This window comes from Vigna umbellata, chromosome 5, assembly GCF_029865625.1.
Source record: "Vigna umbellata cultivar VRB3 chromosome 5, Vumbellata_1.0, whole genome shotgun sequence".
Lineage (NCBI taxonomy): Eukaryota > Viridiplantae > Streptophyta > Magnoliopsida > Fabales > Fabaceae > Vigna > Vigna umbellata.
Genome location: NC_142169.1, coordinates 9835032 through 9860758, shown reverse-complemented (window position 1 = coordinate 9860758; position 25727 = coordinate 9835032). Strand labels below are relative to the sequence as shown.

Genomic DNA, 25727 nt, shown 5'->3' with positions numbered 1-25727 from the left:
TCTAAAAGTGGAAAAACTAACTTTTGGAATAATATTTAACAGTATCTATAAATATAAATTTAAATTTTAATATAATAAAACTAATATATTTAATTTTTAAAACAATAAAACTAAAGATTTCTTTTTCTGTTTTTTTTGAGTTCTGTATTAATTCACCTCATTATTCTCTTTAAAATTCACCTGGTATATTTCTCTCATCTCTTACTCTAACAACTTCATTCATAACAAAAATAACACCACACCGCTCTCCTCACTTTGTTTCTTCATCTTCCTTTCTCTCCTCTTCCTTCACAATTTGACGCTTTCTCAACCTTCTTCCTCGTCAATGGATCCCACCAGAGCTTTTGTGAAAAGTGTCAAACGAGTTATCGTCAAGGTTTTTTTTTTCTCTCTCTCTATTTAATCACATATTTCACAACAACAACGTTCGCTCTTCATCTAATCTGTTTCGCGTGCATGGAATGAAGAAAACCTAGAAAACTGTTCTTCCTCTTTTCTAGTTTGTGTCACGATGCATGCATGAAGGATGGATGGTAATGCATTTCATATTTTACAGATGAAAAGGAACGAGATCTATATTCTTTATCGCTGCTATTTTGGAAGCATACATGCTGTGTTATTAATTAATGGTTCTGCCGATCACTGATTAAGAGATCAATAAATGGAATTTTTTTCAGTTAGAAATTAGGTTAGCATTGCATTAGAAATTAGGTTAGTATTTTTGTTAATTAGTTAGTATGTTAGTATGTTATTGTCATTAGCGAAACTAATTTTTGTCGGTTATTTTCTAAGGTTGGAACAGCCGTGGTTACTCGTAGTGATGGAAGATTAGCATTGGGAAGACTTGGAGCTCTCTGTGAACAGGTATAACACTTGCCAAACTGTGAAAATAGCATATATGAATGTGAAATGAGTGATTTTTTATTTTTATTTTTATTTTTAAACATATATGACAATCTGTACTATTGTAAGCATATATAAATTAAATTGCTTATATATGGATGTGAAATGAGTGATTTTTTATTTTTATTTTTATGAAATATTTTCTTAGGATTTTACTTTCTGGATAATTTCAAATTATTGTTTTTAGCTTTTATAAAATCTATCAATTTTAATTTTAGTCTCCACAAATAAAAATAATTCTCTTTCTAAAGGAGTTTTGTTTAATCTCATATCACAAAACTTTAGTAGACATGGTTTAGAATAAATACTTTCGGTTCAACACTTAAACTAGTGACACATAATATCTGAGAAAAAAAAGTGACACATAATATTGAAAAACAATTATTTTCAATTTTAGAGAGGTTCTAAATGCAAACATTTTTTTTTTGCAATAATCGAAATCAAAACACATATTTAGCTAAAAACATATTTAAATATAAATTCAATTTGTATCACTTATTGGATAGCTCACAAATTGAAATTTGAAGTCTCTTTATTATCTCCACCAATTTTAGTCACCATATATTTGACATGTGTGTAGGTTAAAATATGTGTCACATAATTCAGGAACTGAAAGTAGGTTAAACCTTAACAAAATTGGAGTTTAGATTTAATACTAATTTTTTTGTACAGTTTCTCTGTATTTTTAAAATATACTTTGATATATTGAAATATATTAAAAAATTCATATGTGAAAATTATAATGTATTTTGTAGTCAAACAAAAAAAAAATGAAGAGAATACAAATTCACAAAATACCATATCCAAATCCAGCAAAATATTCCATTATTTTATTCCTAAGTGTTTTCCCCTGTTTACGCACAATACCATCCTCTACTTCAAGCATTGGGTATGTTAGTTTATTTGAATATGAAAAATTACATGAATGGTGAATGGATGGAGTGAAGCTGGTTAAATCCTTGTTCGGTTTTTTCTACGTAAAATTATCAGCACTAACAAAGTTTACATATATTTGATGTTTTTCTCTGATTATACAGTTTTTGTAGTAACTGAAAGCTATGTTTCCTGCAGCTTAAAGAGCTAAATGATAAGGATTATGAGGTTATATTAGTGACTTCAGGTGCAGTTGGTCTTGGCCGACAAAGACTAAGATATCGAAGATTGGTCAATAGCAGGTTTTTGTAATTTGTCTTTTGTTGTTGGTAACATAATTTTCAAATTCGTGCATCGAGCTTTGCATTAAAAGCTAGTGCATACTTTAGTTACATAAGTCTGTAAAATTTGGTAAAAGTTAAGTATTTGGCGATTTATGTTCTTGTATCAAGCAGAAACAAATGTTGGTTTATGTTTCTAAAAACATTCCATTTGTAGTTTGTTCTTTTGTAAATGCTACATGAGCATTGTATGGCATTGAGAAGAAACTTGTGTAAACCTTTTCATGTTTCGATCGATATGAACTAGGTAGAATTTGAGAGAGTGGGAAGGAAAAAATGAGCCTGAAATAAAGGGTTTATTTTGTATGCAGCTTTTCGGATCTTCAAAATCCACAAGGAGACCTTGATGGGAAAGCATGTGCAGCTGTTGGGCAGAGTAGTCTCATGGCTCTCTACGATATCATGTTTAGTCAGGTTGGCACAAAATTAAATTGTGCATTCAATATTCCGGAATCATAAATTTGTATTGTATGTTTTGCCATAATACAATAACAGGTATTTTATTAATCTAACTGTTTCCTCTAATTGGATGGTGATATGTCATTTGCCTGGTGCAGCTTGATGTAACTTCGTCCCAACTTCTTGTAAACGATGGGTTCTTCAGGGATACAGCTTTCAGAAAACAATTGTCAGACACTGTGAGCGCATTATTAGATTTAAGGATTATCCCCATTTTCAATGAAAATGATGCCGTTAGTACTAGGAAGGCGTCCTACGAGGTATGCTGCTTTTCCTTACACAAATTTTCCTTCTGAAACCTTACTATTTTTTTCCTTAAAAAAACACTAGTTTGATTTTCTTGGTCTTGTGCGTTTGACTACTTTTAAGGGCAAGAACTGTCTGCAGGATTCTTCTGGTATCTTCTGGGACAATGACAGTTTGGCAGGTCTATTGGCTCTAGAACTTAAAGCTGACCTCCTTGTTCTATTGAGTGACGTTGAGGGTCTTTATAGTGGCCCTCCGTCTGACCCTAAGTCAAAGTTAATTCACACATATGTAAAAGAAAAGCATCAAAGTGAAATTACTTTCGGAGAAAAATCAACATACGGAAGAGGGGGTATGACTGCGAAAGTTAACGCGGCTGTTTGTGCTGCTTTTGCTGGCACACCTGTCATTATTACTAGGTACCTTCTATTTCACTCATATAAGAAAATGTTGGACTGCATATGGAAATATTGTCTCAAAAACTAATTACTTTTTGTTTCACTAAAAATCCGACATACACGGTTTGATTAATTTATATTTGTTTCTAGTCTTTCACTAGTGGAGAGAGTTGTAAACTACTTAATTAATTCCCTGTGAATCATACAATTGTGAACAAAGCATTGTGATTAAAATGGAACAAACTGTCTTGTAAATAATTGTTACCCTTTCTTGGTTGTGAAACTTCATTAAGGATATCCATCCAGTTGATTTGACAAGTCCATTCCGTACTCACTTCCCTTGTTTGTAAGTACAAGAAGAAAAACCATACAAAACCACGGCATTGTTAGTTTCAAGATCAAGTGACGAAAAGATATCATAATTATGTTGTGAATAATTTTCATTCTTTTACCGGTATACGTATGAAATATGCATTCATGGATCACCTAGGCACAAGCATGCTTGTGTAATTTTGCATTCTTGCTGACTTCAAATTGCATTTCAACCGCCATGGAAGTGGCTTTGCTACAGACAACATCATAAGAGTACTTCGAGGGGAAAGAATTGGTACTATCTTCCATAAAGATGCTCATTTGTGGACCAGTATAAAGGAAGTGAGTGCTCATGAAATGGCAGTTGCAGCACGACATAGTTCTAGACGACTTCAGGTGAGTGAAATTACATGTATAAAATGTGAAGGGCAGTTTGGTAGTCTTGTTTTATTACATAATTGGTGCTTCTGGTTTCAGCTCCTAAATTCTGAAGAAAGAAGAAAAATATTGCTGGCAATAGCTGATGCATTAGAGAATAATGAAGGTTCGATAAGGCTTGAGAATGGAGCTGATGTTGCTGATGCAGAGGAGATCGGATATGACAGAGCACTCATATCACGTTTAACCCTGAGACCCGAGAAGGTAGAGACTTTATACTGAAGTGAAAAGTTGAAAGAAAACCTGCGCAGCTTTTTGCTAGTGTCAAGTCAAATAGGACCTGCTGCAAACTTTTTGAAATCAGATTTCATGAAGTTTTCTCTTTGATAGAACATGATTTTGTTTGACCTTATATTTTGTATTTTTCAGATCTCTAGTCTTGTAAAGTCTGTTCGCCTTCTGGCTAACATGGAAGAACCCATTGGTCAGATTTTAAAGAGAACTGAGGTCAAAGCCCCTTATAATTATTTTAATACAATACATAAGTAACAACTTGAAATTGGTTCTGTGTTGTTTAGACGTATTAACTTTTGTATTTATCCAATAGCAAATTCTAAAAAATGTTATTAGAACATGCATCCTACAGCTCAACATTCATATTTGAAATTCTGATTACTTCTCTGTGTCCAGCTTGCAGACAAACTCGTCCTGGAAAAAATATCATGTCCTTTAGGTGTTCTCCTGGTTATATTTGAATCTCGACCGGATGCCCTTGTTCAGGTTAGGAGACCCTATTCCTTCTCAATTATAATTCATCGCACATCTTCAATAAAAATGCCAGAGATATGAGTAGAGATTTAAAACTTATGTCTAGTGATACTGGTAAAGTGAGTCTTAAAAATTCGTTTCGTGTATTAAATGTTGATCTTTGTTGAAATGGATTAATAGATAGCTGCATTGGCAATTCGAAGTGGAAATGGTTTACTTCTTAAAGGAGGAAAGGAAGCCAAACGATCAAATGCAATCTTACACAAGGTTTGTGCAACTCATTATCATAGACCTTTCTTATTTCATTGATGTCAATAATAATTGTCCACTTTATTAGGAGAATTTTAACTTAGAACTTAAATTAACTCAACAAAAGGGCCTAAGGTAAGGATTGACCAAGTTTAATAGCATTATATTAGATCAATTATATAGTGGATGAGAGACTTACTCCAATTATCGTCTATAGTATTCTTAGTATTTAAAAAGCCCAGGGCTTAGTTTAAGTTAGAAAATTACTAAGAAAGTGAGAGTAATCCAAATTTTCTATGTTTTATTTTAGCCATATTTCTAGTAGAATCATGACAAACTAAGGTAATCTCAATTAAGACTTTCCAACTAAGGCTACCTACTTGATGTGCTACAATTTGCAAATGCAGATGACCTAACAATAGATGTCTAACTGACTTACAAGAGTATAGTTTTTCAAGATTTATAGTTATATTTAAGCAACATATCTAGCAAATTTAAGGTTGTAATTAAGACAAACCCAAAGGGGCAACAATTAAAGCAAACTAGAGATGACTCCAATTAAGACGACTTTTCAACCAGTATTTCTCCATAATTTTAGCTTATTAATGTTTATATATTCACTTTCATCATTATTGTAGGTTATTACTTCGGCTATTCCAGATACAGTGGGTGCCACACTCATTGGGCTTGTGACTTCAAGAGAAGAGATTCCAGATCTGCTCAAGGCAATTAAAATTCTTAAATTCATTTGTCTGAAATGAATTTCAACTAACTAATTATACTTTGCCACAGCTTGATGACACGATAGATCTAGTGGTCCCTAGAGGCAGTAATAAGCTTGTTTCTCAAATCAAGGATGCAACAAAGATTCCTGTTCTTGGTCATGCTGGTAATATATGTATTTGCGTTTTCTATCTCTGATTAATGTTACAGTGTAAGATTTTATCAAGTTGGTATTTTTGAAATGCAGATGGAATATGTCATGTATACGTTGACAAATCAGCAAATATCGATATGGCAAAGCAGATCATTAGGGATGCAAAGACTGATTACCCTGCGGCTTGCAATGCAATGGTAATTACAGTTTACATCCCTTGGAATGTCTGCTCTAATGCATGTTTATCTGCCTCATATTTCCGTTTGAGTTTTCTTCATTTGCCATTTCATTATGCAATTTGATCTATTGACTCCGCTCATTACAATATTCTGTGCTGATGTTCTTAGGAAACCCTTCTTGTACACGAAGATCTGTCAAGCAATGGTGGACTTGTTGAACTTGTTGCTGAACTCCAACGCGAAGGTTTGACCTTGGTTGTTGCGAATAAACTTATGATGAACAAAACATGCACATTCAAGTTGGATTTTATATACATTCTTAGGTTAGAGAGAGTGCATTTAAAATTGAAAGAGAAAATATGTATAATGATTAATTAAAAGAAAACTTCAATTAAAAGGTAAACTGTTGTCATATTTATCAAAGCTGATAATTTTGTTCTGACTTATGAGGTATGAGTTTCAAGTTTGTGAAAAATTAATTTCATTCTGTTTATTTAAATATAGTTTCTTTTTCTAAAAATTTACATGGCTTTGTGCTGTTAAATTGGACCACATGCACAAAAGGGATAACAGGACTAGTGCGATTTAATGAATCTGCAGGCGTTAAAGTATATGGTGGACCAAGAGCCAGTGCCTTGTTAAATATTGATGGAACAAACTCTTACCATCTGGAGTATAGCTCACTAGCTTGTACAGTTGAAATTGTAGATGATGTATATGCTGCCATCGACCACATACATCAACATGGAAGGTAAATTCGGGTTCCCCTGCAGAATCTGCATTTTGAATCGCTATATTGCAAACCTTGTTAAAAATCTATTTCTTTCCTTCCTGTCTCTGCAGTGCACATACTGAATGCATTGTTGCAGAAGACTGTGAAGTTGCTGAAGCTTTCTTAAATCAGGTTGACAGGTAAATATATTTTTTTCCAGCAACCTTGTTGGTCCTTTGCTTCCAGTGCCAAATTCCAAGAAATACTAATGCGGCACTATCGTGTGGTAGTTTAATTACAATGCCTGCAGTAATTTGTCTGAACCACTAACCTCTTCACTTTCTAAAATTTCATTGTCTAGTATATTGGATATTACATTAGTCCATACATACAATTCTTTGTATTTGATGATTGTTTTTTTAGTTCCATCTATATATTCTAAAATTTTTGGGATAAAGTCACCTTTTTTTAAAACAATGGAAGGTCTTCTCATTACAAAATCAGTTTTTGTAGCTTGTTTCATCTGTATCAGTAGAAATGTTAGTAGTATATAATGTAACCAGCATGTTATGGATATTTATACTACACTTTTGCTCTACTTCTATTTTTCTGTTATAAAAAAGAAAAAGAAGAGTTGTTAAACCATTAAAGGAACATATTTTGTTTCATTACAGAGGCTGTTTAGTTGTGGCTGGTTGTTTCATTTGTATTCATAGAAATGCTAATATTAATGTAATAAGCATGTTATGGATATTTCTACCTCACTTATGCTCTAGGGCTTTGATCCTATCATTTGTTCTGTAGATTGATAATTAATAGAAGTTAGAGTTTGGGAATGTTTCTTAGGGCTGTTCTGTTAGGACGTGGAGAGTCTAGGAGAGGAGGAAGGGGAAACAGAACACTTAACTTCTAATCAGTTAAGTGAGGGGGCAGGAAAGGGCCTATATATTAGGACCTTTTAGTGTTTCAGTTAGTTAGTTGAGTAGTTTGTATGTGTTGACCGGTCTTAGCACCAGGTGGAGGAGGTTAAGCTCCTAAGATATAGTGTATTCTTGATTCATTGTTGTGAATACCCTTCATACTATTTCTTCTTTACAAGTTCTTGATTGTTATGTTTGAGATAGAGAGAGAGCTTGTTAGGAATTCCTTCCCGAATCCCTAACAAAGTGGTCTGACCTGCCGGATACGTTCGGAGGAGAATGAAAGTGATGGACGGAAGAGTGCAAGCGGTTGAAGGGAAGATGGAACATCTTGAATTGTCGCTAGAAGGATTGAAGGCGGAGACCACAACGAATCATCAAGAATCGATAGCAATGCACAAGGACATCCAAGAACTGATAAGGGTGATGGTGTGCGCAACAAGCAAACTGAGGAAGGTTCCGATGGGAGTCAAGGGTCCGTAAACAATAATGGTGGAAACCAGCGCGTTGATCATGGGAACATAAATGGTGAGGGGGAGAGATCGGGGAATTAACCTAATTGGAGACGACGGGTGGAATTACCCATTTTCGAGGGACCCGACCCCTTGAACTGGATCAGCAAGACGAAGAAATTTTTCGAGATTCAAAAGGTAGCAGAGGAGGAGAAGATTGAACTGGTGCATATTAGCATGGAGGGAAGCGCCGGATATTGGTTCAAGTTTTGGAAAGATAAGGCAAGTAACCGAACGTGGGAGGGCCTCAAGGAGGTGTTATTGATCCGTTTCGAGAGTCGTCACCGAGGCGGAATTTTTGAAAGAATGGTGGCGATCAGACAAACGTCCACTGTAGAGGAGTACGTGAGGGAGTTTGAAGCGTTAGCTGGACAGACGAAGGAGTTTTCCGATAATCAGTTGCTGGGTTATTTTTTGGCGGGACTACTGCGCGAGAAGTTGAGGTGTCAACTGAGGCCCCATGACCCACGTGACCTGATGACGGTAGTGAGAATCGCGCGCGGCGTTGAGGAGGCGCTTCGTGGCCTGGGTTTGCTGGGGTGGTCTAGGGCCAAGAACCCGCCTTTATGGGGGCGATCCACCAACGGCGGAGCAGTGGTGGCAAGAACCGAGGCGCAAAGGAGCACGCCGGGGAGGGCCGTTATGACAGAGAGTGTGGGGTCGGTGAGACAGGATGGAGCGTCGAGGAATGGACCGGAGAGAAGTGGCAGTTTCGACGGAGGAGACAACCGGGGAAAAAACTTTCATAACCTGCCATATCCAGAATTTTTAAAGTGGAGAGAGGAGGGGAAGTGCTTCCGCTATGGAGGGCCTTTCAGTCCTGGCCATCAGTGCCCGGAAAAGAGTTTGAGAGTGGTGCTGCTCGCGGAAGATGAAGAAGAAGATACGGAGGGGATCGGGGCTGAAACGGAGGCTCCATTCATGGAGCTTTCAGCGTTTTCTGCCGGAGGGCTGACTCAACCTAAGACGCTCAAACTGCAGGGCAGAGTCTAGGGAAGAAACGTCTTAGTATTGGTTGACAGTGGTGCCAGTCATAATTTCATAACCCTAAACCCTAAACAGTGGTGCCAGTCATAATTTCATAAGCAAGCGGTTGGTGGAAGAGCTAAAGCTCGAGCAAGAGGACACCCTACCCTATCAGGTGAGCTTGGGAGACGGCCACAAGAAGGAGACCCGAGGATGTTGTCCAAAGGTGAAAGTAGGCATGGGGGGCGTTGAAATCGAAGAGAGATTTTACCTCTTCGAGTTAGGAGGAGTTGACATGATCCTAGGGGTCGAATGGCTGGCCAAGCTTGGGGAAATCACACTCAACTGGCGAGATTCAACCATGGCGTTCAAGCATGCCGGGGAAAGGGTAGTCATTAAGGGCGACCCGGCGTTGGAGAGGAGGGTGGTCAAACCGGAAAAATTGTTAAAGTTGAGCGAGATAGACGCGTGGGCCTTGGTGTAGAGTGTGGAGAGTGAGCTGGGAGAGGAAGAAGAGATCACAAAAGAACAGAAGGAGGAGTTGGAGGGAATTATAGGGCATTATACAGGGGTATTTCGGGAACTCCAGGGCTTGCCACCTAATAGAAAGGAGGAGCATCAGATTATCTTAAAAGAAGGCACAAACCCTATAAATGTGTGACCCTACCGCTATCCACACGTCATGAAGGCAGAGATTGAACGACAGGTGTCGGAAATGCTGCATGCAGGAGTTATAAGGCCGAGCGTGAGCCCTTATTCCAGCCCTGTCATCCTCGTAAAAAAAAAAGACGGTAGCTGGAGGTTTTGTATAGACTATCGAGCGTTGAACAGGGCCACCGTCCCTAACAAGTTTCCGATCCCAGTGATTGAAGAGCTGCTAGACGAGCTCCAAGGCGCACGATATTTCTCGAAGGTGGACCTCAAGGTCGGTTACCACCAGATTAGGATGGACGAAGCGGACGTTCAGAAAACGGCGTTTCGAACGCACTCGGGGCACTTTCCAATGTCGTTCGGCCTCACCAATGCCCCCGCCACTTTCCAAAATGCCATGAATGACCTATTCAGGCCATACCTACGAAGGTTCGTGCTCGTCTTCTTTAACGACATCCTCATCTACAGCACGACGTGGGCGGAACATATGGAACATGTGAAGCAAGTGATAGACCGACTGCAACAACAGAACTGGGTAGCCAACAAAAAGAAGAATGAGTTCGGGAAGAGGTCAATCTGATATCTGGGGCACGTCATCACGGAGGAAGGGGTCAAGATGGATAAAGAAAAGGTAGGGGTGGTCGTCGCATGGGGAGAACCCAAAACACTGAAGGCATTACGAGGGTTTTTGGGTTTGACCGGGTATTATCGAAGGTTCGTCCGGGACTACGGAAAAATAGCGAAACCCCTTACAGAGATGTTGAAAAAGGGAAAATTTGTGTGGACCGAGGCTACCAGGGAAGCAATGGAGAGGCTGAAGAAAGCTGTGACGACGGCGCCAGTGCTGGCATTATCGGATTTTACGCAGCTGTTAGTGAAGCGTCTGGCGGAGGACTTGGGGCGGTGTTGTCACAGGGAAGAAGACCGATAGCTTATTACAGCAAAGCATTGTCGGGTGCGAATATTGGGAAATCAATATACGAAAAAGAGCTCATGGCGGTGGCGATGGCAGTGCAACACTGGCGACCCTACTTGCTGGGGTGGAAATTTGTGGTGTATACAGACCAGAAGAGCTTACGGTTCTTGCTGGAACAGAGAGTGACGATGTAGGCCCAACAGCACTGGATAGCCAAGTTGCTTGGCTATGACTTCGACATAGTATACCGAATAAGGGCCACGAACAGGGTAGTCGATGCGTTATCACGTAGAGAAGGGGAAGAGCTGGTTGAAGAGGGTGACCCAAACGGAGAGGAGGTGGAGGCTGAATTAATGGGGGTAGTGCGACCGTACTAGCGTGATTTCCAAGATGTAATAAGGGAAGTAGAGGAAGACGCCGAATTGCAGAAGATCAAGGAGGACATTACCAAGGACTCGAACATGCACCCTGCGTATACGATGGAGCACGGGCGTCTACATTACAAAGGCCGACTGGTCCTAGCAGCTAAATCGGAATGGATTCCAAAATTGCTCACTGAATTTCATACCACCCCGACAGGGGGGCATTCTGGGGTATACCGAACTTATAGGAGAATGGCCCAATCGTTATTCTGGCTTGGAATGAAGAGGAGCGTAACGGAGTATGTGGCTCGATGCCTAGTGTGCCAACAGCATAAGTATCTTGCAGCTTCTCCCCAAGGTCTTCTGCAACCATTATCAATTCCCCAAGCAATTTGGGAAGACATCAGTATGGATTTTATTGTAAGATTACCGAAGTCAAGAGGGAATGACGTCATACTCGTGGTAGTGGACCGTTTAAGCAAGTATGGTCATTTCCTTCCCCTCAAACACCCATACACGCGCGGACTGTAGCTGAAGCATTTGTGAAGGAGGTCGTCAAGTTGCACGGGGTGCAAAAAACGATAGTAAGTGATCGTGACCCTTTATTCCTCAGCATCTTCTGGAAAGAAATGTTCAAGCTGTAGGGGACCCGTCTCCAGATGAGTACTGCCTACCACCCCGAGACCGATGGGCAGACTGAGGCACTTAATCGCGTACTAGAGGGGTATTTACGTTGTTTCTGTTTGGAGCAGCCAAAGAGCTGGTGTACCATCCTTCCCTGGGCCGAGTACTGGTATAACACCAGCTATCAAGGGTCGGCCAAGTGTACGTTGTTTGAAGTAGTTTATGGCAGGGTGCCACCAGCATTAACCAGATTCATCCTTGGGGAGACCATGGTGGAAGCAGTTGCACAAGAGATGCAGACGAGGGATGAAGCATTGCAGCAACTCCGTTTCCATTTGGCAAGGGCGCAAGACATGATGGTGAAGCAAGCAAATCGTAAGAGGAGACCAGTATCCATCAAGGTGGACGATTGGGTGCATTTAAAAATCAGGCCACACCGACAAACTTCTATGCCGGTAAGACTACACCCAAAGTTGGCAGCGCGATATTACGGGCCATTTAAGGTAATTCAGAAGATAGGAGAGGTGGCGTTTAAACTACAATTACCAGAGAATGCTAGAATCCATCCCATGTTCCACGTGTCCCAACTGAAACTGGCAATAGGAACGAAGCAAGTGGAGAAAGAATTGCCTGCTGATTTACAAGTAAATGGACCCACATGTTGGCCAAGCAGGGTGATCACTAGACGGGTTCAGCAACATGAAGGGAACCCACGCGAGCAAGTATTAATTGAGTGGCAGAATGGAGGAGTGGAGAATGCTACATGGGAAGATCGGGTGGTGATGCAGGAGCAGTTTCCCGACTTTAACCTTGGGGACAAGGTTAATCTTCAAGGGGGGAGTGATGTTAGGACGTGGAGAGTCTATGAGAGGAGGAAGGGGAAACATAACACTTAATTGCTAATCAGTTAAGTGAGGGGGCAGGAAAGGGCCTATATATTAGGACCCTTTAGTGTTTCAGTTAGTTAGTTGAGTAGTTTGTATGTGTTGACCGGTCTTAGCACCAGGTGGAGGAGGTTAAGCTCCTAAGATACAGTGTATTCTTGATTCATTGTTGTGAATACTATTCATACTATTTCTTCTTTACAAGTTCTTGATTGTTGTGTTTGAGATAGAGAGAGAGCTTGTTAGGAATTCCTTCCCGAATCCCTAACATGTTCAGAGGTTGGCTTCAGTAAGTTTTGTGTAAACCCATTACCCAACCCACTAGGAAAATATCTAATAGGACTGGGTTAGGTTTCTGCATTTTTTATGCTAAACTCAATCCAACTCACTTTTAAGTGAATTAGATTAGATTGGGTTAATTGATCAAAATTTTGAAAATGTTTTTTTTATTAAAAATTTTAATTTTCAAGTATCAATTTAATTAAAAAATATCATAATTTTTGTAAAAGAATTAATGGACGATTAAATCAAGTTATAACAAGTTTGTCAAAATTAATTCAAAACATGAAAAACAAACACAAATATATATATGATGACAAAGGAAGCTTAGGACCAGTTCAAGGTGGAGTGATAGAACGAAGAGGATATAGCTTCTAAATATGTGTAGAGTTTAAAGTTGTCAAAATGAATGGTAATGAATTTGTCAGAGTTTCTTGATCGACTTTTAAAGGTGGTCACACATATGTGGTTGTTTAGAGAAGAACTGAGTGATCAATGTGTGGCGGAGAAAATCTTAGCTTGTCTTCTTGAGAGGTTTGAATCAATAATCTCCTCTCTAGAAGGGAACAAGAATTTGACGAAAATGATGAATTCTCTACAAGCCATTGAGCACAGACAATCTTTCACAATGGAGGAGAGTATGGAAGGTACCCTAGAAGCACAAACCAGAGGTAAAGTTCAAAAATGGAAAAGTTGTTGGTGATAAAAAGGAGAAGTTTGAGGAACAAAACAACAAGGGTAAAAGTTGGAAAAAGTTTCCTCCTTACTCCTACTCCAAAAAGAAAAACCATACTAAAAAGTTTTGTTGGTTCGAACTAGATGTCAGGGGAGTCTGTAACCAACTTGGGTTTATAAAAACCGACAAAACCAACAAGGACAAACTGCTTAGATTGTCCTACACACCACTAGACAGAGGAGCAACTTTTTGTTGCAAGTCGCTACTCAGGAAGTAAGAGCAGAGGAAATTAGTTGATAGAGAGTGAATGCACAATCCACGTGTCCCATAATACGAGCATTTTTAAAGAGCTAGGGAAGACATACATATCCAAAGTCATTATAGGAAAATGAAAGAAACATAGTGCTGAAAGGTAAAGGAGTTGTGTATGTTAAGACTCTCTCAAGTACTAATTTATTTAAGATGTTTTTGCACCCAAACTAAGTCAGAGTATGTTGAGTGTGGGAAAGATGATAGAGAAAAACTATTCTCTAATTTTTTTAAAAATGAAGTGTAAAATATTTTACCCATCTAAATGAAAGATAAATGTTTTCTGGTTGAAGGGAAGAATAAATAGGAGCAAGCCTTTGCAACCAAGGCGGAAAACTCACATCTGTGGCACAAAAGACTTGCCACTCAAATTATTCCATTGTGAAATATTTGAGCTTAGAATTACAACAGATTGAAGGTCAAGAACTCTAATACAAGTCGTGACATGGAATCTATAAAAGTAAAGCATGCGCAGCTCAAAAAGGAATAGAAAGAAGAATAAGACCCTTAATGATTTGCGGCAAAAGAACATTGCTGAGGCGATGCAAAAGAATGACATGAAAATTAGCTCTTTTCAGTTTGTTATTGTGAAGCAACAAATCTTGTTGAAGATCTAAAGAAGCAAAATGAACAATTCAATGCTAAAATCATTCACCTTGAACAAAAAATCAAAGAATAAGGAAAGGAAAGCTAGATGGTTTGGAGGGGAATCAGTTCAAGGAAACAAGGGATTGAACTTCACTAGCTCGCATGTTTTTAACAAAAATGTCAAGAAGATGATGATGACGACTACAACAATGAAAATGGTGAGGATGACAATGAAGGTGACAAGGATAACAATGAAAATGAAGACGATGATCGTGATGATCACAATGAAGATTATGATTGGGAGGAGCATTGCAGCTCTAAAAATCAATCAGCATATATAATAATGAAGGCACTTCTGAAAGCCAAGTTTGAATTGCTTAAGATATTGGAGTATTGAAAAAACATCTCAAAGAAATATTAGAACTTGAGAATGTTTCTTTGATGGGTCACTCTAGCGGAGCATTTTATTTGTACCGCCATTTATCATAAGAAGAGAAGACCTTGAGAAGACTCCTATGTCATAAGCAAATTAATATAAAAAACGATGATACCACCTTTAACAAAAAACATTACGGTTATAAGTTTGTTAATTTCTACCAATTATTGGACTTTTCGAACAGTTTTTATCACGTCAGGATGCATGTGATCAAATAGAATAAATGCATCGTTGTGATTTTATTCATAACTATTCTATGAATTATGAATTAGTCTAGTTATGGACTTGATGTTGCTGACTGAGGAATATACATTTTTTCCTGGTGCATAAACAGTGCTGCTGTATTCCACAATGCAAGTACAAGGTTTTGTGATGGAGCTCGATTTGGCCTTGGTGCAGAGGTAATGTACTTTCCATCAGCATACTCTAACAACAGCGGCATAGTCATTCATATTCTCTCTTGTATTCCTGGTTTTATTGTTGATCAGGTTGGAATAAGCACAAGCCGAATTCATGCCAGAGGTCCTGTCGGAGTTGAAGGGTTGTTAACAAATAGATGGTACGGAATTCTTCTGTGCCTTATGTTTTTTCTTCTATTCTAAGAAAGTTCACGTCAACTGTACAAACATCTTCAATTATTCATGAATTTGCCAGAAATTATTCTTGAATGTACACATTTCTAAGTTTTTATTTTTACGTTAATTTTCTACTGAATTAAATTAAGCTAGACTAAATCATGCACTATATAATGCAGGATATTGAGAGGAAGCGGGCATGTTGTAAATGGTGATCGAGGGATCACCTATACGCACAAGAATCTACCAGTAAAAGCATAAATGCGCAGCTAGAGATTGGTAAGGATTATCGCCATTCACCTCATTAAACCAGCAGAAATTTTTCTGTTATATTTTTCTCGTACAGAAGTTTTTGCTGCCGTCCGTGCAATGTGTATTTTGACTTCCATTTACCCCTTCCCAGATTTTTTTTTCTTATCTGGAACATGCTTAGGGGAAATAAATTAACTGCACGAATGATTAGGCTATGTACTCGGGATTTTTTTTTACTAAATTACTGCTTGAGATTGTGAAACAGCAATGCAGTGACAAATAGGATTATAAATTTATGGTTTTGAACAGCAATATAACCTTCTGAAGTTGCTTAATTATGTTCTTCTAGATACTCTAACTTACATTATTAATAAACATTGCTGTGACTTAAGGGTTCTGCACTACAAAGTTTAGATTACAATGTGGATGAATTAAAAGACGCAACTCTCAATTTCTGAACGTGCATCAAGAAAATATCGATCCAAACTAATAAACCACCTTAACATGAAGAAGGGCCAGAGAAGCTCAAAATGTTCTTATATGATGATTTGAATAGGTAAGAAGCCTCATGTTACTTAGAACGCTTTAACAGAGATGGATTTTTTTAAGTAAAATAGTTAAGAGTTGAAATGGCGTAGTGATTAGTTGATAATTGGACAAAAATGTGCGTGTGGCACTCAAATCAAGGAAATATAATTCCTAATACTGTAAAGTGCAATAATTTTTTCGATGGCTTCTGCAAACAAAGGGAATCGTATGTTCGATCTCATTGATGAGATGCTTGATGGGGCTCAAGACTCTAGCCTCCTTAGCTGCAATATATTGTTTGACGTTTTTTTTCAAGAGATAAGCAACTTGATGACGCAGTTGCATTATTATTTTTGAAGATTGATTTCCATGGAATTTGTTCTCTTGTGCCCATATAAAACGTATAAGTAGTTGGCTAGTTGCACAAGAGCGTTTTCAGGTTCTTTTGACCAAAGGTATTGTCCAAAATGTTCATAGTCTGACTAAACAATATGCTCCGTGGAATCTATAAAGAGAGCTTGTTTGATACAGCTACAACTTTTCTTCTAGAAATGAACGTAGATTTTCTAATCATTGAAATGATAAAAATATAAAAAGTAACCCTGAATAATGTGTTAGATTGAAGATGGACGTAGTGTTTTTGAGCCAGATATTATTTGATGGAACCGTGTTAGATCGTTTGGCAAGATTTGGAAATTAGATTGCTGCGAAGAAAAGAGTTATTGCAATTAACCTTGTGTGAGTTGACAATGCCACGGTGGATATTGGATTTATACAGGGATAGTTTAAAAACTAGCCAATATAAAACTTCTCCTTGCTTTGAATATTGGAAGTTTTTATTTTTTTTTTTGTATGTGAATCTGTTTTTTTTAAAGGCGTTAAGTGTAGTTTTTCAATCAAAATTGATTTTTTTCCTCAATAATTCTTTTTAATAAAATTGGTATGCAGTGCAGCACGTAAATATGTAATAAGAAAACAAAAATATTCACGAGGTCAAACAATAATTAATACAATAAAGAATAACATCGAAGGTTGAAGCTTATTATTGTAGCATAGAACTGCATAACAGAATGAAAAATACTCTGGCTGTGTTTAATTCCTTTCTTTTTGTTTTCTGAGACAACTATAGACTTCTCAACGATCAAATTCTCATCCTAAATTCTAGGGGCAGCCTAGTGGAGCTGAGTAGTTTTTGTACAACCATAGGTATAATCTTAATGTTTCCATAGTAATCCAACATGAAATTCTCTCCTAACTCTATCAAAATTTTGCAATGTTTCCAAAATAACTGTTTTGGAAACCTAAAAAAGTAGAAATAGTGTTGAGATTTTTTTCTCATATATTTTCATTTACTCAAGAGTCAATTTCTCATCCCAAATCTATTCATTTTTTAAAAATTGCTTTCCAAAAAAGTGTTTTTAAAAAATAAAAAAAAAACAGACAGTTGAAAAATATTTTCTCATCATCTTATGTTTTCAGTCAATTTTCCAATCTCTGCTTTTTACTTTTACTGTGTTTTGCACACTACCATCCCGCCGCTACTTAAGCAACCTTCTTTAGTTATAATCTGAAAACTACATAGTTCTTGAAAAGAAAAATCAAACACACCCATAAAAAGTACTCTATCACAGTTTAACTAAAAAGGTGTTTTCAACGGTAAACATCATTTTACAAGTGGTATACGTACTTGTTGCTAATCCAAATTGTAAATGTTTGTTTTCTGTTCATAGAAAAATTCCTTTCTGTTATAATTTTATCTTTAAAATCCAGATATTTAAGTGAAATTTATTCGGAAGGGTCTAACCGATTTCATTCAAACAGTTTATTATTATTGCTAGGGATACAGACTCAACAGAATGCTTGAACAAAAAATGAAATGCATTAATCTGCTTTTGAAACTGCCAGTTCGAGCAGTTGTTTTCTTTTTGTTTTCTTTCCAATAAAAGTCAAAAGTATATGGAAGGTTTCAATGACTCAAATTTTCTTCTATTAATGTGAAGAATCATATACAACCCCAAGGAAAAGGGGTGCTCGTCTTTGGACAATACAAAAGTTAAAACATTCCCACAATTTCTATCAGCAACTAGAATTCAGTGTAAAATAACGTCTCAGATTCATCAGAAATAATTTGCATTTCATATTTCTCCATCCCATAAGTCTTCGAGACTTTTGTAAGGACTACAAGTTTCATGAACTGCAGTGTCACCACGAAGTAACCTTTGCTGCATCAGATAACAAATAAATGAATAGATTGAAAAAAATGTTGGACACAAATATTGTATTCTGCACAAAATTGAATTGTTAGTATATTTCAAAGGCATTCTAACCTGGTGAATCTGTGATAATTTTAAGAAGAGCTCATGAGGAATACACCAATCAAATAAACTAAGGTTTTCCTTGATCCTACATTCATTTACACTTTTTGGAAGAACACTGTGGCCACTTTGGATTCCCCAACGCAACGACACTTGTGCTGGAGACTTGTTAAGCTTTTCAGCAATTTCAATCAACAGTGGTTCCTTCAAGACTTCCCCTTTTATCCATGACCCAGGAGAGCCCAAAGGAGAATATGCCTGAAGGAAGAAGTTGTTGGTTCTTAATTGTTAACAAAACACATGCAACAGAACCTCAATTACAGGATCAGAAAGACATCACTAAGATCAGTCAGAGTAATACTGTGAGATGAACACCAGTGGACATGCAAAAATTGTGAAGAGCATGTTGCTGCCACATTGGGTGACATTCAACTTGGTTAACTGCTGGTGGAATTTTAGCATATCCAAGCATGTCTTGCAGCTTCTTAGTTGAAAAGTTGCTCACCCCAATTGCACGCGCTTGACCTGATGCAAACAAACCTTCCATAGCATTCCATGTATCCGGAAGACACAATGGAGCCATAATCTCAGGGTCCCAACCTCTTGAACCTGGCTTTGTCCTAAACGGCCAATGCATCTTTCACAAAATAATTTATCATCAAATTTCATTCAACCAACCACCTCCAGTTTAAGTATCATTGCCTAGACTGCTTTAGAATCAAGAACCATACAAGGTATAAATCAATGTAGTCAAGTTGCAGGTCCTCAAGAGTCCTTGTCAGTGCCTTTGAGACATCTTCAGGAGCACAGTCACTGGTCCTGCATGGTTAAAAAATTCAAGACAACCAGTGAAAATTCTTTACTCCTAACAGAAATATACGACACCAAATGAAGTTTTAGGTTTATATTCCTTTCTAGCCTTCTAAAGTTGTCTATAATCAAACAATAAATGAAATATGTATTAACTATTAAGTTGTTCCAATCCTAAGTTCATTAAGATAATATCATTATAGTCAATTACATCTGAGATATTGTTTGTTTGAAGCTTGAAATCACTTCACGATTTTGTCCTTAAAAACCACCTTAAAAATATAAAAAGGTGAAGGTTTATTTATTTCTAAACAACGTGAGACTGTTGGATACCCAACATAAGTCCTCTCAAGTATGCCAAAAGCTCAATGTAATTAGACTTTGCTAACAACATAATGATATTTCTTAACATATTCCAATCATAGATTGCCATAAGATTAGTGAGGTATTACTCTGAAATTAAAATGATGTCTACTTATTTGACTAAAAATATTTATACTGATAATGCATGAAAACTAAAGTTGCCAAAGGCATGATCAGAAAAATAAGTGAGGTCAATTTATCTGAGGTAAAGAATTTGTCGAGATTTTTACCATAACTTTGATGTGATGAACATCTCACTACGCTTTACAACCCCAGTAGAAAATAGTGTTTTCAGAGCCTCTCCTACCTGCATCAAATGCAAACTTCCTGGCATCAAGAAAAAACCATAACAAACAAAAACCAATTATCCTCACCCCCAACCTCCTCAAAAAATAATATTAAAAGACAAAAAACTGACAGGGATTCTCAGCTTGTTGAATTCTGTATTAATAAACAAATTTACCTCTTTCTCGTTATCATACACCTTAGCACAATCTATATGTCTGTAACCGGCCTGCTACCAGCAATTTACAACATTTTAACGAAAGCTGAAATTAGCAGATGTAGCTGCTTCTCTTGTTACCAAGTCTATCTCAGTTAAACTCAAGAAAATACGACATTGAATAGAAAGAAACCACCTTGACGGCAGCAATAACAGCTTCACCCACAACACCTGGAGCAGCTTTCCATGTTCCAAGACCAACTGCAGGAATCTTTGCTCCAGTGCTCAGATCAAAATATTGAGGCCCTTCTACAGTTTCTTTGGCCATGAATCTCCTGCGGAAGAATCAAAAGGATTAAGGATTAAACTTTGATTTAAAATAATTAATAGAGTAACAAACATAAACAGATTTGAAACACAAAGGCAGAGAAATATATACCCTTTGGAGTCAAATTGCGTAAAAAATTTATCTTTAGTTTTTGGTGTCTTAATTATATACCCCTATTGTTATAAGATGAGTAACTTCATATTGAAAAGGCAAATGTTTGCGTACGGTATTTGTCATGAGCCAAAAGTTTAGGCAGAAAAATTGATCAGTGGAGGATGATGTTAACAAGAAATTCGGAGCAACCAATGAAAACAATGGAAAAAGGGAATTTGGCCTTACCCAAGTCACTGATTAGCAACGGGGATTTAGGTGATTATGCATGATAAAGCAAGATAACTCCAATCCAACAAAAATAAGAGCAATACCTTCCTTATGCAACTCCTTCCCAGTTTCTCCTAGGTTATCGGTTGCATTTTATATTTAGTTTCAAAGTTACGTTACTCTTTTAATCCTTTTTATTTATGATTTGTAATTCGTGTCCCTTTTGTTTTATTTTCTCGATTTTATTCTTTGCATTTTATAAAATTTATAATTTTGGATTAGTTTTCAACTTTACGTGTATTTTGTTCTTTATTTAATTGAACATTAGATGTAGCATATTTATTGAAAATATCATAACAAATAATTGAGTTAATTGAAAATTTGATATTAAGTCAAAAATTGTTTTCTTAATTTAAAACAAAAAAATTAGAAAACCAAAATTACGGATAAAAGTTGGAAAGGAAGTCAAGTTACCATTTAGCTTATACAAAATAACGAAATGTTCTGACAAGGACAATTTGTTTTTTAAGATAAAAATAATAATATATAAGAGTGAATGGAAATCTTTTAAAAAGTTCATTTTAACTAATATTTTAATCGAGCACTTTAAAGACTAAATACTTACTTTTTCTATAATAAAAATACATAAAAAATAATTTTAAACGTGAAATCAAATTTTAGATTTATAATAATCAATTTAAATTGTGATAAAATTATTTTAATTATGAACGCTTTTTAATAAATATATATTAAAAGTCAGTTGACAAGTTAAGCTAAAATATGGTGAATTATAAAAGATACACAGGAAAGAGATCAATCAAGTATATGTAGAAAGAGTTATAATGTGTGAAATTTGAGAAAAACGGAAAATATATATTTGAGATAGTGGACTAATAGTGTAATAATGTGTGTCTTCTAACTAACTAGTGTATCAATAATTCTCTTTTTATCATCCGGTATATTAATAATTAATAATGTTATGTATTTAACATTTGCGTAAATAAACTTAAATAAATTATTTAAGTGGTGACTTCTTTTTTAATATTTTAAGCAAATAAATGTACACAATTAGTGGATTAAAATATAAATAAATTGAACAAGTTAAATTCTATTTAATTTCATTGTTTAATTCTTTTTGTTGAATTTAAAACAGATTATCATCTTCCTTAAAAATAATTTAGAAAATGCAGTTTTCTTTTTCTATATATAAAATCAAGCATTAAATACTCTTAAACCTTTTAGTCAACATTTTTACTTCCATTTAAATTCAACAAAAATCAGAGAAAATTATTTATATAAACTCGTATTCTAAATAAATTGTAACTTACAGGACTGATTCGACATATGTAATACCAATGTGTTAACAAACTACTTTGACCAATTTAAAAAGCAAAGTTAAAAATAATTTTAACTGAAAATTAAAATACATATTTTAACTAAATTATAGACATTTATTTTAATTTTATATAAAATAATTTGACATATTAATTATAATATATTCACATATTTTAATAAGAACTTAAATATTTTATCATTATAAATTTTAATTCTAAACATTTATTATTTCATAAATACAGCATTCCCTAACCATTCAAACCGAACCGGTCGCAAGAAAAGGGTAAAACAGAGCAATTAAGAGCATGAAGAAAGATGATTATGCAGCAAAACCCTGATGGACTGCATATTCATCTGCCTAATCTATAAATAGCAGTGAATATTTTGAACTTACATCACAACAATGAAAGGTAAAAGAATGCATGGGAGTATCACACAATGAATATTGAATGATGGGCATGGTGAAATTTGTAAAGGACGCCTAAACAATCTTTTAAGCATTCAAGTCTTTTAAATTTATTAGTGTACATCAGCAACTCTCAGCATGATGATACAGGACAGAACATATGATTGTATACCAAAAAACAACGGCCTCTGTCAACATTTTACGATCTTTCAATAAACGAAGTCCTTCAGGTTCTTCAACCACGTTAAATATTCCTTCTTGTCTTTAGCAAACATGTATTCCTGCAAGAAATTGGTTGTGCTGGGCTTGATCCCCCTGATCTCGAGATACTTGTGAAAAGCCTTTTGCAGATTTTCATCCAAATCACTAAAAAGGAATGGAGAAGAAATGGTCAGAAAGTATGTATGGGAGAGATTATATGAAAATAAAATAGATAATAATACTATATTCTTACAGGAACTCAGGCCCCTCGTATGCCAGCTGGTCTTCGGATTCCTCCGACTGCTTTATTGACACGCTATCAATGGAAATCTCATCGGGAAAAGCAGTGACGCCAAATTCCAGAGACACTCCATTTCCTTTGAAAACACTCACAACTAAAGGAATGCTAGATTCACTCTCATTCTTCTCATCATTTTCGTCATCCTCATTTTCTTCAGGTGCAACATTAGGGATGTCAACTTGAACTCTGATAGTTTCATCCCCAAATTGTCCTTTAAGTTGTATGGTTCTTTCCCCGGGATTGTCCTCAATCTCAAAAGGAAAATCATCTGGGATATCAATCTGGAAAAGTTTTACAAAAAAGACAATAAAATCAACCCATGAACCGATCAATATTACCTAAAATACCAGAGGAAATTCTATAGGACAAAACACATTAATGGCATTCCCGCAACAAACTATCCCTGACCATAGTTCAGGCAAGGCTCGAGAAGGAAAATGTTTTTCTATGTATATTTTAGTTGTTAAACTACACAGTACGTTTCAGGCAAATCAGGAAATGATTTCTGGTAATTTTAACCTTGAATATTAGATTGACTTTAAAGCCACCATTTCTGTACATTTTCTTACATGAAATATACTTCAACAATTTAACAATAGTATGATATTTCACAAACCTATGCAAACACATTTCCAATGAGAAAAATAGTTACAAACTTCATTTCAGTCACCATTACCAACAAAAACTGCATTCAATATTTCAATATACTAACAAAATACACTTTACAGAACACCTCAAAGTACATTTACCAAACTAATAAGCTAATATTGACTCACACGACTGATACCTCACTAATCATAGCATATATATTTATATGCCCTCAGAATAAAATTTAGTGATAAAACTAAACAACATCGACGGATACATAATCAAAAGTAATCACATATATGAAATAAAAAGAAAAGGAAAAATAGTTAAATGAATACGTTTAGACTTTTCGGCAGTATGAAAAGAAATGGCGGAAAGGAGACAAACCAAGAAAGTATAAAACCCCATATGAAAACCAACTGATCTATAATCTGGTTCTCACAAGATTCCTTCTAAAAATTTGCCTGAGCACTATAAATTTATTAGACAAAAGGTTTTTCAATCCAGGCATGTCATACAGCCGACCATGGTTAGCAACTTAACTAAAATTAGCAGACGTTCATTGACTTAAGCATTAATAAAGAATCAGACAGGGAATCCCAGTTAAACTACAACACTACAATAAAAGGCCTGTATGAGTTGTAGATATGCAGAAAAATAAGATTAGAACTATACAATAGATAACAATAAAATAATTTCAAACCACACGTATAACAAAAAAAAATGCTTCAAATCAAACATTAAAAACAGCAGCAATTATTGTGTCCCAAACAATTTTCCTAAAAATGACACCCTGAAAAACTGATTGAGTTAAGCAAAATGAAATCAAGTGCCATATTATAAAACTCAGAAAAGAAACACAGGGTTCACAAACCACCACCACAACGTTCTGTTACCAATTCATAAAAAAACAGCTCAAAATTACATACGCCTCATTTGAGCACTGGCCTATTCCAATCCATTCGCATAAACCATCAATAATTTTCTACCTTCACTCAATATGGGAATCCCTCAAGCCAATAACCAACTCACGATAAACTTTTCCATAAAATGCTACATTTCTAAAAAGGAAAATAAGAAAAAAATTAAAATGTACTTCTCTGATTTCTCAAGTTAGCTTCTTAAAAATTCAAATTTTAACTTACGCAAATATTTATTATTTTTTTTTCTTACATTCTCCTCCTAAAATTTCTTGGGAGAAACAGGTTTATCCAATCATACCCTTAAATCATACCCTTGAAAACAACCTTTACTCCTTTCAATGAACATAGGGATATCTCACCATCACTACCATAAAAAAATAAAACTGATACCACATTCAACGTTGTTTTCCTATACTATAACTGAAGTCACAAGACAAACCGAAAGAAAATTCACCGGCACAACTATATTCTATTCAATATTCTTACAGACCCAGGAAAAAAAATTCATGAGGAAAGCAAAAAAAGGATAAACTTAGAAAAAGGAACAGAGTATTCTTCAAAGAGAGTAATAACAGTGAAAAAGAACAAACTACCTGGTGCTGAGTATGAATGTCTTCGAGGGCGCATTCGATCTCAGATTGAAGCACTTGAGCGAGATTTTTATCTGCGCTAGTCTGCGTTGCGAAGGCGTTTGCGAAGCGTAGAGAGGGTACAACAGTGATCGCTGCCTCTCTATGGAGAGCAGAGAGAACATTCTGGAATGTTCTAGAAGATGACTGTGCCGTGGCGCGGCGGGCAAGCTGAGGCAACAAGGAGGAGGAGGCGCGGCGGAGCATTGCGTACATGGCCATTTCCGTGTGGACAGATAGACTCGAGAGACAAAGGGTTTTAGTGTTAGGGTTTTGTGTATAACAGTGAATTTTGGGTTTACCTTATTTATACAAGTTTGAATAACATATAAATGTATTTTTCACTCTAGATTTTGTATGGTAAAATATATATTTTTTTAAATTCTCAAATTAGTGAATACGTCTTCTAGAATTTTATTTTATTTTATTTTTTTAAATTCTCAAATTATAATTTTATAAATTTCAATCACGGATGTTAAGTTTCCCTAAAATTTAAATATGTTTATAGATTTTCTTTGGCTTAAATACCTACTTAGTCCCCGTGTTAATAGCTGAATTTCCGTTTAATACCCGGTTTTAAAAATGAAGACAT

The 25727-nt window shown here is 36.0% G+C and overlaps 3 protein-coding genes across 8 annotated transcripts; 1 reads left to right on the top strand and 2 right to left on the bottom strand.

The window, feature by feature from the left end:
* Nucleotides 1-223: 223 nt before the first annotated feature.
* LOC124825710 (delta-1-pyrroline-5-carboxylate synthase-like) lies at nucleotides 224-15860 on the top strand. Of its 3 annotated transcripts, none has more exons than XM_047298394.2 (20): nucleotides 224-376; nucleotides 793-864; nucleotides 1975-2078; nucleotides 2429-2531; nucleotides 2675-2836; nucleotides 2964-3241; nucleotides 3778-3928; nucleotides 4010-4174; nucleotides 4340-4417; nucleotides 4601-4690; nucleotides 4859-4945; nucleotides 5566-5652; nucleotides 5720-5816; nucleotides 5898-6001; nucleotides 6152-6227; nucleotides 6584-6734; nucleotides 6827-6895; nucleotides 15153-15219; nucleotides 15307-15377; nucleotides 15573-15860. In XM_047298394.2, exons 1-20 carry the CDS (start codon nucleotides 326-328, stop codon nucleotides 15652-15654), a joined length of 2145 nt encoding a protein of 714 aa, XP_047154350.2. In that variant the 5' UTR covers nucleotides 224-325; the 3' UTR covers nucleotides 15655-15860. The 3 variants fall into 3 exon arrangements, with proteins under 3 accessions (XP_047154350.2, XP_047154348.2, XP_047154349.2); XM_047298392.2 differs by having other exon boundaries at nucleotides 2946-3241; XM_047298393.2 differs by having other exon boundaries at nucleotides 3778-4174.
* A 2283-nt stretch (nucleotides 15861-18143) lies between these two features.
* LOC124825711 (NADPH-dependent aldo-keto reductase, chloroplastic-like) lies at nucleotides 18144-20911 on the bottom strand. 4 transcript variants are annotated; one of them, XM_047298397.2, is made up of 8 exons: nucleotides 20857-20911; nucleotides 20300-20438; nucleotides 20125-20175; nucleotides 19892-19968; nucleotides 19220-19307; nucleotides 18850-19125; nucleotides 18501-18746; nucleotides 18144-18395 (listed from the first exon to the last, which is right to left on the bottom strand). In XM_047298397.2, the coding sequence occupies exons 2-8, from the start codon at nucleotides 20429-20431 to the stop codon at nucleotides 18309-18311; spliced, it is 957 nt and encodes a 318-aa protein (XP_047154353.1). In that variant the 5' UTR covers nucleotides 20432-20438; nucleotides 20857-20911; the 3' UTR covers nucleotides 18144-18308. The 4 variants fall into 4 exon arrangements, with proteins under 4 accessions (XP_047154353.1, XP_047154352.1, XP_047154351.1 ...); XM_047298396.2 differs by having other exon boundaries at nucleotides 20771-20909; XM_047298395.2 differs by lacking the exon at nucleotides 20857-20911 and adding an exon at nucleotides 20543-20730.
* A 1482-nt stretch (nucleotides 20912-22393) lies between these two features.
* On the bottom strand, nucleotides 22394-25420 carry LOC124825713 (Mitochondrial glycoprotein family protein). Its single transcript, XM_047298401.2, has 3 exons — nucleotides 25100-25420; nucleotides 22948-23276; nucleotides 22394-22859 (listed from the first exon to the last, which is right to left on the bottom strand). The coding sequence occupies exons 1-3, from the start codon at nucleotides 25355-25357 to the stop codon at nucleotides 22703-22705; spliced, it is 744 nt and encodes a 247-aa protein (XP_047154357.1). The 5' UTR covers nucleotides 25358-25420; the 3' UTR covers nucleotides 22394-22702.
* Nucleotides 25421-25727: the final 307 nt, after the last annotated feature.

What these genes read in the sequence shown, in the direction of transcription:
- LOC124825710 (XM_047298393.2), top strand. Translation starts at nt 326, where the DNA reads ATGGATCCCACCAGAGCTTTTGTGAAAAGTGTCAAACGAGTTATCGTC. An exon ending in CACATACATCAACATGGAAG is followed by an intron (nt 6,735 to 6,826) that starts GTAAATTCGGGT and finishes CTGTCTCTGCAG; the next exon opens with TGCACATACTGAATGCATTG. An exon ending in TTCTTAAATCAGGTTGACAG is followed by an intron (nt 6,896 to 15,152) that starts GTAAATATATTT and finishes GTGCATAAACAG; the next exon opens with TGCTGCTGTATTCCACAATG.
- LOC124825711 (XM_047298397.2), bottom strand. Translation starts at nt 20,431, where the DNA reads ATGGCCAAAGAAACTGTAGAAGGGCCTCAATATTTTGATCTGAGCACT. An exon ending in ACTACATTGATTTATACCTT is followed by an intron (nt 19,126 to 19,219) that starts GTATGGTTCTTG and finishes ATTTTGTGAAAG; the next exon opens with ATGCATTGGCCGTTTAGGAC. An exon ending in AATTATCACAGATTCACCAG is followed by an intron (nt 18,396 to 18,500) that starts GTTAGAATGCCT and finishes TATCTGATGCAG; the next exon opens with CAAAGGTTACTTCGTGGTGA.
- LOC124825713 (XM_047298401.2), bottom strand. Translation starts at nt 25,357, where the DNA reads ATGGCCATGTACGCAATGCTCCGCCGCGCCTCCTCCTCCTTGTTGCCT. An exon ending in ACATTCATACTCAGCACCAG is followed by an intron (nt 23,277 to 25,099) that starts GTAGTTTGTTCT and finishes AAACTTTTCCAG; the next exon opens with ATTGATATCCCAGATGATTT. An exon ending in TACGAGGGGCCTGAGTTCCT is followed by an intron (nt 22,860 to 22,947) that starts GTAAGAATATAG and finishes ATTCCTTTTTAG; the next exon opens with TGATTTGGATGAAAATCTGC.